The sequence below is a fragment of the Kogia breviceps genome, chromosome 1 (genome assembly GCF_026419965.1).
Source record: "Kogia breviceps isolate mKogBre1 chromosome 1, mKogBre1 haplotype 1, whole genome shotgun sequence".
NCBI lineage: Eukaryota > Metazoa > Chordata > Mammalia > Artiodactyla > Physeteridae > Kogia > Kogia breviceps.
In genome coordinates, this window is record NC_081310.1 from 180,836,006 (window position 1) to 180,850,961 (window position 14,956).

General features: G+C 42.1%; 1 protein-coding gene across 1 annotated transcript in view; it reads right to left on the bottom strand.

Annotated features, from left to right (window-relative positions):
• Positions 1-13,761, bottom strand: part of STX12 (syntaxin 12) — a 35,019-nt gene extending 21,258 nt beyond the window's left edge. Inside the window, exon 1 of the mRNA XM_059036703.2 lies at positions 13,446-13,761. Coding sequence (XP_058892686.1) covers positions 13,446-13,563 — 118 coding nt within the window. The 5' untranslated portion in view covers positions 13,564-13,761. The remainder of the gene's footprint in view (positions 1-13,445) is intronic.
• Between the last annotated feature and the right edge of the window lie 1,195 nt (positions 13,762-14,956).

A 14,956-nucleotide genomic window follows, 5' to 3' on the forward strand; every position in this document is an offset into this window, starting at 1 on the left:
GTGCCACAGCTACTGAAGCCCACGCGTCTAGAGCCCGTGCTCTGCAACAAGAGAAGCCACCGCAATGAGAAGCCCGTGCACCGCAACGAACAGTAGCCCCCGTTCAGCAATGAAGACCCAACACAGCCAAAAATAAATAAATTAAATAAATAAATTTTTTAAAAAAAGAAAAATACATTCATCATGAGCATCCTAATTCTCAGATCACTGGTCTCTCTCCACATCCTGAATAAGTACATACAACTAATAGAAAGCATGCTATGATCAAGACCTTGGCATATATATTCCCGTGTAAAGCTACTTATAAGGTCCGCCTTTCTCCTCTAGAGTAACCGTGCCACTAAGTAGAGGGTAGTGGTTTTGTTCATCACTCGCAAAGAACTCCCACATTTTGCCAGATTTCCCATGGCACTGGTTAAAATGTTCATCGCTTCTGGAATGGCCTTGATACCAAATATCAATTCACAACAATAAAAATTTAAATTCACGAATACACAATATTTTACACAGCAAACATTTTTGGAAAGACAATGTACAGTTATTATTAATAATAAGTTACCACTAATTGAGCACCTCTATGTGCCAAGTACTATATTAGGAGCTTTGTATACATAATCTTATTAATTTTCATAGCAACAGTCTGAAGTAGATGTATCTTCACTGTGCAGAAGAGGAAATATATTTAAAGAAGTTAAATATATAAGGGCACACAAAAAGTAGCAGGGCAAAAAAATCAATCCCAGGTACATCAGACTCCAATGCCTATGTTTTAACTACGCTGTCTGTAGACAAACAGTGTATCGTTTTGTTCATATTACTCTACCTAGATATTGTGCTAAGATTTGGAACGGTCATGTTTGAATCCTAGATGTTTAAGCCCCTAGCCCTGGACTAGGAAAGCAGAGGAATGGCTTATCTCTCCATAAGGAGAAACACCACAGCCTGCCTGGGAATCTGAACACCCTTGTCCCTCACTGACTTCTGCAACAGGAATAGAGCCCCTGATTTCCCATGTCCTGCTTTCTATTTTCTTCTTCTGGTTGGCAGGTAGGACGAGGGAGATTCATTCATTCATTCATTCATTCATTTGCAGAGCTTGGAATTTTACTGTACGACTTTTTTGTTTGTTTGCACGCTTGCATTTTAAGAGCATTCCCTGTCTTCTATTGCAAGTAGCTGGAATACGGAACACAATAATAGAGTACTTTTTGCCCAGGGGAAACACAATTAATTATCTTCAAGTTTCACTAGAACTTCAAGAGATACTATACACAATAGGTAATATATGGCTCCTCTAGCCAAAAGACAGTGTCCTTTGTGAGGGCCTTTCCTACCTCTCAGGATTAATGCCCAAGTTTCATCTGTGAAATACCAGACTTCTAAATGAGTGGCTTAGTGGAAGAAGATGAGGAAACCAATGTATACTGTATCATTTGTATATATCTCATAGGAACAATATATAAACAAGGCTTCAATGTCCAATGAAAACGAAATTGCACTTATTAGAACTTTAAATTTTAAAAATTAATTGTTCCTGGGACATCCCTGGTGGCGCAGTGGTTAAGGCTCTGTGCTCCCAATGCAGGGGGCCCAGGTTCGATCCCTGGTCAGGGAACTACATCCCACATGCATGCCGCAACTAAGAGTTCGCATGCCAGAACTAAGGAGCCCACGTGCCACAACTAAGGTGCCCACCTGCCGCAACTAAGGAGCCCATGTGCCACAATTAAGGAGCCCGTGAGCTGCAACTAAGGAGCCCACCTGCCACAACTAAGACCCAGCGCAACCAAAATAAATAAATAAATAAATATATTTTTAAAAATTAATAAATAAAAATTAATTGTTCCTTATTATAGGATGCTTTTTTAAAAAAGCTATTTACTTTATTTTAGGCTGTGTTGGGTCTTCGTTGCTGCCCGCGGGCTTTCTCTAGTTGCAGCGAGCAGGGGCTACTCTTCGTTGCAATGCGCGGACTTCTCACTGCGGTGGCTTCTCTTGTTGTGGAGCACGGGCTCTAGGCACGCAGGATTCGGTAGTTGTGGCAAGCAGACTCAGAGTTAGTTGCTCTGCAGCATGTGGGATCTTCCCAGACCAGGGATCAAACCCGTGTGCCCTGCAATGGCAGGCGGATTCTTAACCGCTGCGCCACTAGGGAAGTCCAGGATGCTTCTTAAATAACCAAATTTGGGGGTCAGAGTCATAACCTTGGCTCTAATTCGGTCACCAAGGGTAGTAAAAAGGCAAGCTGAAGTTTATTAAGTACCAGTTACCTTACAAAAACACAGAAGTGTTAATAGCCTCTAAGTCTGTTAAGAAACAATAATTAAGCAAAATCTTCTAGGTGATTGCTGGGTGACTCTACTCCTAAGTAGAAACTGAACAAGCTAGTCCTTAGCAGCATGTACAAGTTATTTCTCCTGTAAAAAATTAATAAACAGAAACCTCAGTTAAACAGAGTTGGGAGACCAGAAGGGGGAGCTCGCACACCCTGCCACAACAGCCAAGCCCAACTGCTATAAAGAAGACTCCTCTCAGCCAATGAAAAGCCATGGACTCTTTGTTTGCTATACCCCTCCCAACTTCCTTTTCCTCTTCCCTTGCCAGGAGGGGGCTTCCACTTGGCTAGCCATGATTGCAGACCCCAGACTGCAACTCTCTGCTGATCGTGAATAAACCTGTCTTTGCTGGAGAAATATCTGGCAGTCTCTTTGTTTTAGGTCAACACTCCCTAGCCCAAATCCTTGTGCCATCGTGGGTGTTACAAAGCAAAATTTTGCAAAGTCAAGAATATATTGGTTTGTAACACTTCAAATTATGATTTTATCTTATTTTGAGACCATTTTTTAAGTAAAACTATAATTCCACTTTTACAATAGAAATACAGAATTCACTTGATTAAAAGGTTGCCTTTATGAGGGTTTTTAGCTTATTGGTTCCATTGGAAAATGTAAGCACTATAAAATACTGCATTCTGCTAAAAAAATCACTATGTAAGATATAAATAATCATTTTTCATCACTAAGATGTATAATGTCCTTACCTAAGTCAAATGGGAATCAGAATCAAAGCTATCTACTGGCTGGCCGAAAAAATAATTTAAGAAAGAGGACAGACGTTAGCATTTACTGAGCATTCACCATGTGCCAGACACTGGGCTACATACTTGATGTGGTATAATAAAAAATATATTTAGTCTTTGTCCCCAGTTCTTGGCATAAAGCTCCTGAAACCCTTGGAATTTCCTGAGTGATAGTAGTGTCTTTTGTTATTCATAAAGGGTTCCTTTGGAGCACACTGAGTTTACCTATTGAAGTGACTTAGGGTACGGCTCCTGATAGGCTTAGGTTGGGTGGGGTTAGTCACCAGAAAGACCAAGTGATTATCAGGTTGGAACTTTCAGTCCCACCCACCAACCTCTGGAAAGAGAGGGGGGAGGGGAGGAAGCACAGATTAAACTCTATATATTCTTGAACTAGATTTGATGAGCTTCCGGATTGGTGAACACACGGAGGAGATGCGGGGAGGGTGTCTGCGCTCAGAGAGAGCATGGAAGTTCTGAGCTCTTCCTACATACCTTGCCCTAGGCATCTCTTCTATCTGGCTGCTCCTGAATTATATCCTTTTATAATAAACCAGTACTCTAGTAAGTAAATGTTTTCCTGAGTTATGTGAGCTGGGCTAGCAAACTAGCTGAACCTGAGGAGGGGCTCATGGGAACCTCCAACATGGCTCACTGGTCAGAAGCACAGATAAGAACTTGGACTTACAATTGGCATCTGAAGGGGGTGGGGTGGGGGGAGTCTTGTGGGACTAAGCCCTTAATTTGTGGAATCTGATGCTAACTCCAGGTAGTGTCAGAATTGAGTTAAATTGGAGGACACCCAATTGAAGTCCAGAGAATCTGGTAATTGCTTGGTGTGTGGTAAATCCACAAATCTGGCGTCAGAAGTATTGACGGTGGAAGAAACACAGAAATGTTTTTCCTTCACACTTGATAAGTATTATCTTATTAAATAAGCATTATTACAGATGGGCACACTGAGGCGCACACTGAGTGTTACAAAACTCATTCATTCATTCATTTAGAATACCTACTCTACACTGTTACATGCTCCAGAAGATATTGCTCTCAAGAAGCTTACACTTTAAGGAAAAGAGATAATAAGCATATATCAGGTGGTGATAAGTGCTATGAAGAAAAATTCAGGTAAAGGCTGGTAGGGAGAGGGTACTAGTTTACACAGGGAGGTCAGAGAAGACTTCTCTGATAAGGTGACACAGAGCAGAGACCTAAAGGAAGTGAAAGGTTAAACCCTGTGAAATTTCTGGGGGAGCTCTCTAGCAAAGAGCATTAAGCACAAAACCCCCAAGGCAAGAGCACTTGTTGTGATGGAGGAACAGGAGGCCTAGAGGGAGCAAAAGAGTGGTAAGAGAGAGAGGGGAGCCAGATTACATAGGGCCTTGTAAACTAGAGCAAGGACTTCGAATTTTAAAGAAATATGAGGCCACTGATGGTTTTGAGCAGAGTGGCATAAAAACCAGAATTCAAACCCAGGGCTAATTCCAATATTTTTTATGCCACACTAGGTTCTCTCAAAAGGCTGACACTTAAAGGAAATAATACACAGAACGTAGTGACTTAGGGCAGGCCTCCGTTTCCCAGTGTTCCACTTCGCCCCACCCTGCTTATCTGATAGCTTCCTAACTTAATAGCTCTCTGCTCCAGATAGGCTGATGCCCTTGCTCTAACCTGCTCCCTTCCCCGACTCCCTCCCACCTTTGGGAAGGTTCCTGTGTACTCCCCAGAGTTCAGCAGAGTGCCAGCACCCAGCCGGTAATAAGTTATTGCTGATTAATTGTTTTATGTCATGCCACTTTCAAGGCAGAAGATATGAATGAACATGAGCTAGGAATAATGAGACCTAAACTCTAAGCCAGATTCGACCACTAGCTAGATGTATGGCACCAGACAAGTCATTTCATGTTGCTGGGTCTCTTTCACCAATTGCATATGGTATTCAGGTTTAACTAACATATATTGAGTACTTATTATTTGTCACAGTACTTACTACTTGTGTGGGGCTTTTTATTCATTAAATTATTACAACTATGTAAGGACTAAATGATCTCTAAGTACTCCCACCACTGCTCAAGGCTAAAATTCAACAATAATGAAGAAGCTCTAGTCCCAGAATGATGCTGTGTAACCAAGCAGTGTTTTTGCAAGCCAGAGTTTGGCTTAGAGAGACTCTGCCTGTGTACAAATGGGACTGGACTGACTATATGCCTCTGGATGGCAATGACCACATTCTACTCATTTTTGTATTTGCATAACCACACACACATACATACACCTCCAGAAAATAGTTGGTTACAGGGTGACATATAAAGGTAAATGTTACCGGTATGGCAGTTCAAGGAAACATTTCATCTTACAGACTGTCTTTATATAGAGTATTCTCCTTAGAAACTCTAGAGGTATGTCAAAGTTTCAAGTTGTTAATCATCTATCAAACCATATTAAATGCCCTAGAAAGCAAAGGGGACTTTACAGACTATGGGGGGAAAAATTAATTAAAAATCAGCTGTTCTTGGGCTTCCCTGGTGGCGCAGTGGTTGAGAATCCGCCTGCCGATGCAGGAGACACGGGTTCGTGCCCTGGTCCGGGAAGATCCCACATGCCGCGGAGCAACTAAGCCCGTGAGCCATGGCCGCTAGGCCTGCGCATCCGGAGCCTGTGCTCCGCAACAGGAGAGGCCACAACAGTGAGAGGCCAGCATACCACAAAAAAAAAAAAAAAAAAAAATCAGCTGTTCTTTGTATATTCTCAGCTGAGAACTTGTATTTATCTAGACTTTTCTGACTTCTTTTGTTTGCTGAGATTACCTGAATTGGGATGGGGGGTGGGGCAGAGGAGGACCTTATAGGGTCACTTACTAGTTAAGCACCAGAATGAATACAAGTCTCCATCAATTCTATCTAAATTCCTGCATATTGATATTTTCCTAAAAGTTTCCAGCAAGACTCAGGTATCAGATGCCCCAAAACTCAAATGATAAAGACAGTGGTGTCTACGTTTACTGGAAGTATAATTCTTTTGTATACCTCCCTCCATAACCACCAACATCAGGGGTTTATTTGAAAATAGTGACTTAATGACCCATCTGTTTTACAACTAAGAACTGTATCCCTTAAACCTAAAGCACAAAAAGAAATAGAATAGTGTGAATGTTTACATACACACTTATTTTTACTTGAATGTCCTTAAAATGTCAAAAAGTACAGTGATACTTTTTGGAACAATTTTTATCAAAATGGGCTACATCTAAAAGGGTTTTCTGGTCAGCTTGGTTAATGAGAAAACTCCTTTTCTAAGCATTCTAGTAAATAAAAATTTTACTTTAGATTGATTTGTCACAATATTTTGGATGAAAATAATTGGGTATCTATCCTCTATGAAATGCTACATAATCCTGGAAACCAGATGACTAGGCCTCAGCTCTGTGTAAGCAATTTTGTTATTCTTAAAACTAGGCCTCAATTTCTCCTATCACTGACCTCTCACTTTTAAAAGCATGTCCTGGCTAAAATTTTTAAAAGACTACGAAGCAAATCAATTTATTGCACATTAGAGCTAACATCTACACTAGGAACTACTCTAAACTGAACACTCTTCATGTGCTTTTAGCTGATATCACTTTAGGCAGAATGTGAATCTCCAAATGAACCTTAATCCAAATCAATGTCTAGTCATATCAAAAGCAACTACCATACAGGTAAAAATTTCTTCATCTGAGAGACTCGAATGCTCTAATTCAGTATATTAAACAAGCAAATATAAATTCAAAGAAAGAGCATTATTTACATTAAATGAGAAAATGATAGCCTATGTGGTCATTATTACAATGAAGTCATCTCAGTGTCTTACTCTGAAAATTAGGTTTGCACTGTTTTTGCAGAGCTGCAATGAAAATGACCTGACTTTTTAAAAGTAGCCACTACAGGACTTCACTGGTGGAACAGGGGTTAGGAATGTGCCTGCCACGGGGTTGTGGTGTGATGAATTGGGAGATTGGGATTGACATATATATACCGATATGTATAAAATGGATAACTAATAAGAACCTGCTGTATAAATAAATAAATAAAATAAAATTCAAGGAAAAAAATAAAAAGAAGTAGTATCTCTCTGTCAACTTTCTAAGACAGGAGAGATTTCTAGCAACAACAACAAAAAAGAATCCGCCTGCCAAAACAGGGGACATGGGTTCGAGCCCTGGTCCAGGAAGATCCCACATGCCACAGAGCAACTAAGCCCGTGCACCACAACTACTGAGCCTGCGCTCTAGAGCCAACGTGTCACAACTACTGAGCTCGTGTACTGCAACTACGGAAGCCCGAGCGCCTACAGCCCATGCTCCGCAACAACAAAAGCCACCGCAACGAGAAGCCCACGCACCGCAACAAAGAGTAGCCCCTGCTCACCACAACTAGGTAAAGCCCGCGCGCAGCAACGAAGACCCAATGCAGCTAAAAAATTTAAAAATTAAAAAAAAAGAAAAGTAGCCGCTATACAATAGTAAAGCTCTAAACTAAACTGAACATGAATACTAAACATCAAAGGTATAATCTTCTATTTACCATACCCATGACAGGACACGAACTCGTTAAGAGCACAGACTCTCAGTTAAGACTGCTGTGTGTTAGTCCTGGTTCCATCACTTCCTAGCAAAAGTTTCTATTCCTCTGTGCCTCAGTTTCCTCACCTAAAAAATGGGAAAAACAAGAGAACCCTCATATGGTTGTTGTGAGAATGACCTAAGATAATATGAAGCTAAATTTAGAACAGTGTCTGGCATTTAAAAGAACTCAATTAAGGATAGCTATTATTATCAAACTCGAGACCAAGAAAAATGTACTTAGCAATGATAAAATCAGTTAAGTACATATCGAATGCTAACTACATACCCACTACTGTGCCAGGCACTGAAGCTAAAGACAGCTGTACAATGCATGATCACTATCCCCACAACAAAACTAATAGGAATCTCTCAGTTGGAATAACAAGGTCAAAAAGCATGAATTAAAGACTACAGAATAAAGTAAGTGCTAAGCTTGCAAATTCAAAGGAAAAAAACAAAATGATAGCTAACATTTCTTAAACAATATTGCAGGCACTGCTTTAAGCACTTTATATAAATTACCTCACTTAATTCTCACAAACCTGTGAAGTAGAGTCTATCATTAACTCCATCTTATAGATGAAGAAACTGTGAAATAGAGAGGTACAGCAGTATGTTTACATAGCTAGTAAGAAGCAGATCTAGGACTCAAACCCAGGCAGTCTGACTCCTGAGCCTGCTCACTTAACTACTAAACTATAGTGGAGCAGGGGGCTCAACCAATGATATCACCATTTACTGAATGTCTACTATGTACCGGGCACTAGACTAGGCACTTTCAAACATCCCACTTTAACACCACCATTCATTTTACATATGGGGTAACAGATAGAAAGGGGAACTAGCCTGCCCAAGGTGAACAGTACAACACAGAGGAGCAAGGACTCAGTCACAGATCTGCTAAGCCTAAGACCCAGGCTCTTCTTGACTTCACTCTTTCAAAAGCAAAGGAAGGCTTAGTTACAAGGGGCAGGATTTAAGCACAACTCAAAGGATTTTTATAATTTAGGTAGCTAGTGAGATAGGGAAAAATTAAAGAAAGGAGGAACAGAAAGAGCAAAAACTTGCAGCAAAACCCCGTGTTTAGGGATGTTAAGAAAAACAGCCTGCCTGTAACAAAGAGAAGTAGAAAATATGGCTAATTTGGGTTAAGATGACAGAGACAGTGAAAGCAAGGTGGAATGTTAAGATCTGATACAGCAGACAACAGAGAGCCACCATAGGCTCTTGAGGAGGTGAGTGGTATAATGAAAACAGGACTTTAGACATACTGCTGATAGCCTTATAAGGATGAACTAGAATGGGAACAGAGACACTGAGACTGTGCTGTTGGACTACAGAGGCTGAGATCATGAAAACTTATGAGGAGGACAATGAAATAAAGAGCAAGGGGCCAATATGAAAATAACTTTGAAAGAACAACCCAAAGGATTGCACATGATAATCAGTTTTAAAAGTTCAACTGCTTTTAATTTTTTTAGTAAACAGAATCATATCAATAAATTAGCAATGCTGGGCTTCCCTGGTGGTGCAGTGGTTAAGAATCTGCCTGCCAATGCAGGGAACATGGGTTCAAGCCCTGGTCCAGGAAGATCCCACATGCTGCAGAGCAACTAAGCCCATGCTCCACAACTACTGAGCCTGCGCTCTAGAGCCCGTGAGCCACAACTACTGAGCCCACGTGCCACAACTACTGAAGCCCGCGCGCCTAGAGCCTGTGCTCTGCAACAAGAGAAGCCACCACAAGAAGAAGCCTGCACACCGTAACGAAGAGTAGCCCCCGCTCGCCGCAACTAGAGAAAGCCTGCATGCAGCAACGAAGACCCAACACAGCTAAAAATAAATAAATAAATAAATAAATTTATTTTTTTAAAAATTAGCAACGTTAAAGAACAGAAATGATGTTCTTTAGTCTCTTCAGAGATAACTTGGTGCCTGTTAAGTTTATTTCCTCATATCTGCCTCAGCAATACTTGCCCAGACCCTTCGTTTCACAATAGGCAGAGTTAAGCAGTTTTCTTCTGTAGCCCACACATACTGATAACCCCTTGTACCAGGCAGTCAACTTTAGCTGTACCTATAACAACCCACGCAGTGGCCTGCCGTATTTCAGGCTGATATGCTCAGCAATTCCAAACCCACATATGTGAAAAAACCCACAGTTGAGAAAAAAGAATAGCTATTCTCTCAAATTTTCGATAGATACAGGTCCTTGCAGGACTATATGGATGTGGGCATATGTCTGGGAGGTCACATTCAGACTGTATACTTAGGTATGCTGGCCACGTCTGGGGGATGGGCACCAGCCTGATAAGTGGGTAGAAGCAATGTCACCCTACCAATTTCAAATTCCCCGTGCCTCACTAAACAATCTCAAGGGGAGAATTCCAGCTCACACTGACTAGGGTCATAAGATGTGGTAGGAACCACACAGCACAAGGTAAATGAGTCAGGAAGAGTTCCAAGATGGTAGAGAAACCTCATTCATTCAAATCTACTACATACAATTTACTAAGCATCAAGACCTTAAATGATATGATCCCTGGCTACCTCCCTGGCCTCTTTTCCTACTATGCTCCCCTTCTCTAACTGCAGTCCAGCCACGCTAGTCTCCTTGCTATTCTTTTTTTAAAATTTTTTATTATTATTATTTTTTGTTTGTTTTTGTTTCTCCTTGCTATTCTTTTTTTTTTTTTTTTTTTTTTTGTGGTATGCGGGCCTCTCACTGTTGTGGCGTCTCCCGTTGCGAAGCACAGGCTCCGGACGCGCAGGCCCAGCGGCCATGGCTCACGGGCCCAGCCGCTCCGCGGCATGTGGGATCCTCCCGGACCGGGGCACGAACCCGTGTCCCCTGCATCGGCAGGCAGATTCTCAACCACTGCGCCACCAGGGAAGCCCTCCTTGCTATTCTTGAAAAGCACTGAGGTCTCTTCTCTTGCTATATTCCCTCTGCCTAGGATGCCTTCTCCCAGTTACTCATGAGGTTCCTTCCCTCACTTCATTCAGGTGTCTGCTCAAACATCACCCCCTCAGAGAGGCCTTCCTTGACCAACTGATGTAAAAATATAAAATAGCGCACCCAACCTCTTGCTCTCCTCACTCTCTGTCCCCTTATTTTTTTCTTCATAGCACTTATTATTTCTCAACATTGTTGATATATGTGCATGTATGCATACGTGTGTATACATACACTTACACAAACACACACACATACACACACACTATCAGGGCAGGGTTTTGTCTGTCTTGCTCATCACTCCATCCCCAGTGCATAGCAGGTGCTCACAGAATATTTGTTGAACAGTGAATGAATGAATCTAACATATACTTGGGTCTGAGATAAGTACTAGAAATATAAAGATGAATAAGTCATGTCCCATTTCTTCAAAGGAACTAACAGTCTAGCAGGAGAGGCAGACACACCACAAGAAGAGAAAGTTCCACAGCCTCAGGCATTCCCCATAGCTTCCTACGAAGAGTTAAAAAAAAGAAAGAAAAATCACTTGTAACTTGAAGTGTTAACTGCTATAAAACTGTGATATTAATTAAAAATTATAAAAAGGCTGAATGCTGGTCATAAGAGACAGATCTGGTTTCAAATTTAGGTATTGCTATTTGTTAGCTGGGTAATTATTGAGCCTTTCTCAGCCTGTTTCCTAACCCATAAAAAGAAATAATATTGGTAATTACTTCACAGCGTTGTTACAAAATTAAGATAATGCATGTAAAGCTATATTGCCTGGCATACAGTATGTACTCAAATGTTAGCTATTAATATTATTAACGGAATGAATCCAACTATCCCTTGAGCCTGATGCCTAATCAACAGCTAAACCTTATCAATTCTATCACCAGACACCTCTCCTATCCTTTCCTTCTTTTCATTTTCAGATCCTAACTGGTGTCTCTGATTCCAGTCTCTCTCCCTTCCAACTCAATTTACACATTTCTAAAGAATTAAATCCAAACCCCCTTAGTGTAGCACTTAAAGCACTTCATGTTTGGGCCCCAACTTACCTTTCCAATCTTATTTTCCACTACTTTCTGGACTCCACCAGTCTTCCTATATTAAATCACTCTACTTTTCTATACGCACCACGTGCTTTCCCACTACCATGCCTTGTTCATTTTATTCCCTCCTGGAATGCTCTTCCCTTCTTTACTGTCGAAAGTTCAATACTTGCCACCATCTTTCCAGACCTAGCTCAAATGCCAATAATGCCTTCCCTGGCTTCTCCCAAATGAAAAAGGTGTCTTTCTCTCCTGAATACCTATAATTTTATTATATCTCTTCTATAGTGGCGATCCCTTTCAGTCATTATGTACACCACAGGCTCCCTGTTGAAGGAATCCATGTCAGTTCCTATACATACTACATGCCTCATACTCAAGTACATGCAGAATGAAAATTTCACAAATAGACATTAAAATTATATTTGGCCTCAATAAGAAACTTTCAGTATTGAACCAGAATATTCTGATCTAACCTGTATTACAGCTCCCTCACAAAAGGAAATTAGAACACAAAGTACTATACTTGCTAACCAGTGGTCACTATTTTTGTTTCAAATTTCTGGATTTAACAGACCACATATTCTTCTTTCCACTTCCAAAGTGCCCAGATTCAAACGCTTTCCACCAGAAGCTTCCCTCTCTCATTATATATTTAAAATTAAAAGCTAAGTGATAGATTGTTCTTGAAAATATAGAACATAATTGTAATTCAGGACCAACTAGTTCTACCTATTAACAGGGTACAGCCAAGCTCACAAAAACACAATAATAAACAACAAGGATGATGATACCACTCTTTCCAAGTAGTTGCTGCTGCTGACCTCCTGTTTATAAGGCTTTGAGCTAATTTTCAGGCACAAGAAATTACGTGTATTTGACTCATTCAACTATAGTATCATTCAGACCCTAATGGTGGGGAGGGAGTTTTAAGACAAGCAATGACATTCTGAAATCGACCACCACCTCTACCATGTCTTACTTGCTATGTGATTGTGGTCATGTCCCTGAGCTTCTCTGTGTATCATGCTTGTTCAAAAGAGTAACTAGGTGGGGAAAGAAAACAAAAGCCTCATTGGCTTGAAATCCAAAAATATATGCAAATCTTTTGCTACAAAAGACAAAAGAATGTAAATTGAAATATTTTTGGTGAATTCTCTTTATTAAAGTAGAAGTCATCTCATCCCTCGAATACAAGTCATTGTATCTGATTTCCAAATTCCTTACAGGAAGAACTGTATTAAAGTCACCAAAACACATGCACTCTCCACTTCCCTTAATTGAAAGGTTCTGACTTCCAAGCCAGAAGCTCAGCAGAATGTAAAGTCTAAACCAGTAAACAACTCCCAATCCAATCCGGCCAAAGAGGAAAGAGAGGTGGGTGGAGGGAGGCAGATGACAGGAAAAGCTAGGCTGACCACTGCAGCCAGTCGACTCATTCACTGCTCTGGAGGGGACACACACACACCCTCCCACCCTGCGGCTGTCAAGACTGCTGTCTTGGCCCCGACACCGTAAGAGCAGAACTCCTGAGAAGAAACTCGAGATGCAGCTGGGGCTCCGGACCCTCAGGGTGCCTGGGCCTGGCAGACTCGGGGATAGCAGCCCGCCGTATCCAGAGTAGAGCACCCAAGACGGCCTCAGGTGTGGCCCTGGCCGTAGCCCTAGCCGGGCTCCGCGTCCCGCCGGCTTGCCTCACCCAGGCCTGTCCCCGGGACGGCCCCCGCCCCCAAGCCCGGTACCCCGGCTCACTGGCTTGGCTGATCCGCTGGATGTTGCCGCTGCACGTCTGGATGATGCTGTTGAAGTCCCGGAGCGGGGGCCCCGAGGCCCCCGGGTTCCGGTACATATCTAAGGGACCGTAGGACATGACGAGGAGCCGAGCCCGACTCGCCCTGCACCTCGCTCCTACCGGAAGCAGCCGCCAGACCCGACCAGCAGGCTGACAGGGAAACCGGGAAGAAAAAGGGCGGGGAAGGGGATAAAGCTGCGTGAGCGCTAGCCCCGCCCCCTCGCAGCGCGCACACGTCCGCCCTGGCTCTCCCACATTGCGCAGGCGCCTCTGGAACTGGTGTAGGCACGGTAGCTTAGAGACGTGACGCCCTGGAGCTTGGGGATGCGGGGCGGGGCGATGACGTCATACCATTGGGGCTCGGATTGGAGAATCTGAGGTGGCGGTGTTGTTTATCGCCAGGGCACGGTGACAGAAGGCAAGAATTTTTCGATTAGCATAAAATTGTACCAGATGATCTCAGCCCTAACATCCTATTCTGTTCTATTCTGAGCATTCAGGCCCAAATATGGAGAATTCGACAGCCTTGAAACCCAGATCCGTAACCAAACTCCTGAAATTCCTCACTCTGCTTCCATCCTCTAGTGCTTTGTTAGGATTTGTGGAGCACTTTTATGGTTTACAAATCACTTTCATTTCTCCCTCCACCCCTCTTCTAGTCTAAACAATAAAATGATAATAATAAGATTTCTTGAGCACGTATTATTTGTGATCCCCTCACTGCAATTCAGTTGTTCACAAGCTCTTTCACAGCAAGGGACGATGTTCTAACTATGTTTTTACCTTCAGACTAGATAACGGACAATCGATTTTTTTAAATGTTGAAGTAAAGTAACTCGACAGAGCAGGCGTTATTATTTTCCCTTTTACAGTTGAGAAAGTTAAGACCATAGAGGTTAATTTGCTTTTCTGAGATTTGACTGCAAAACCCAAACACTAAGCTAATTGTATTGTCATCTTGCTATGTCCCTAAAACGCATTCTCATATTACCAAATTCATTCTCAGTCTAAATCCCTCCCAAATAGCTTCTTCATCTATATCCCAAACCAGGATTTCTTGGAGAACTAGACTCTCAAATTTTTAAAATCATTCTCTTAAGTAATTTGGAGTGTATGACCTCAATGTTCCCATAGAAGACTGCATTTTGTGAGCGTATGTTAGATGGAAAGACAAGAGTAGGATTTTGCTTTGGGAGAAGATCAAGATAGAAGTAAAGGGGAACTGCAGTGTTTGTTTCCTGTATTCTCCACCCCACTTCACCCCAGTCTGCTTTGCAATCTCTGGGGAATGACCAAGAGAGGAAGCTGCTTGCCTGTGTAGGAGGGGACCCTAAATGGGTGAATGAGCCTGCATTCAGCCTTAGAGCTTTTGTAACCAATGCTGTCTCTATTTTTCGTTGGAGCATTTATAAGGACAAATTTTTCTCTTTAGAAAAGGACAGGGCTTCCCTGGTGGCACAGTGGTTGAGAG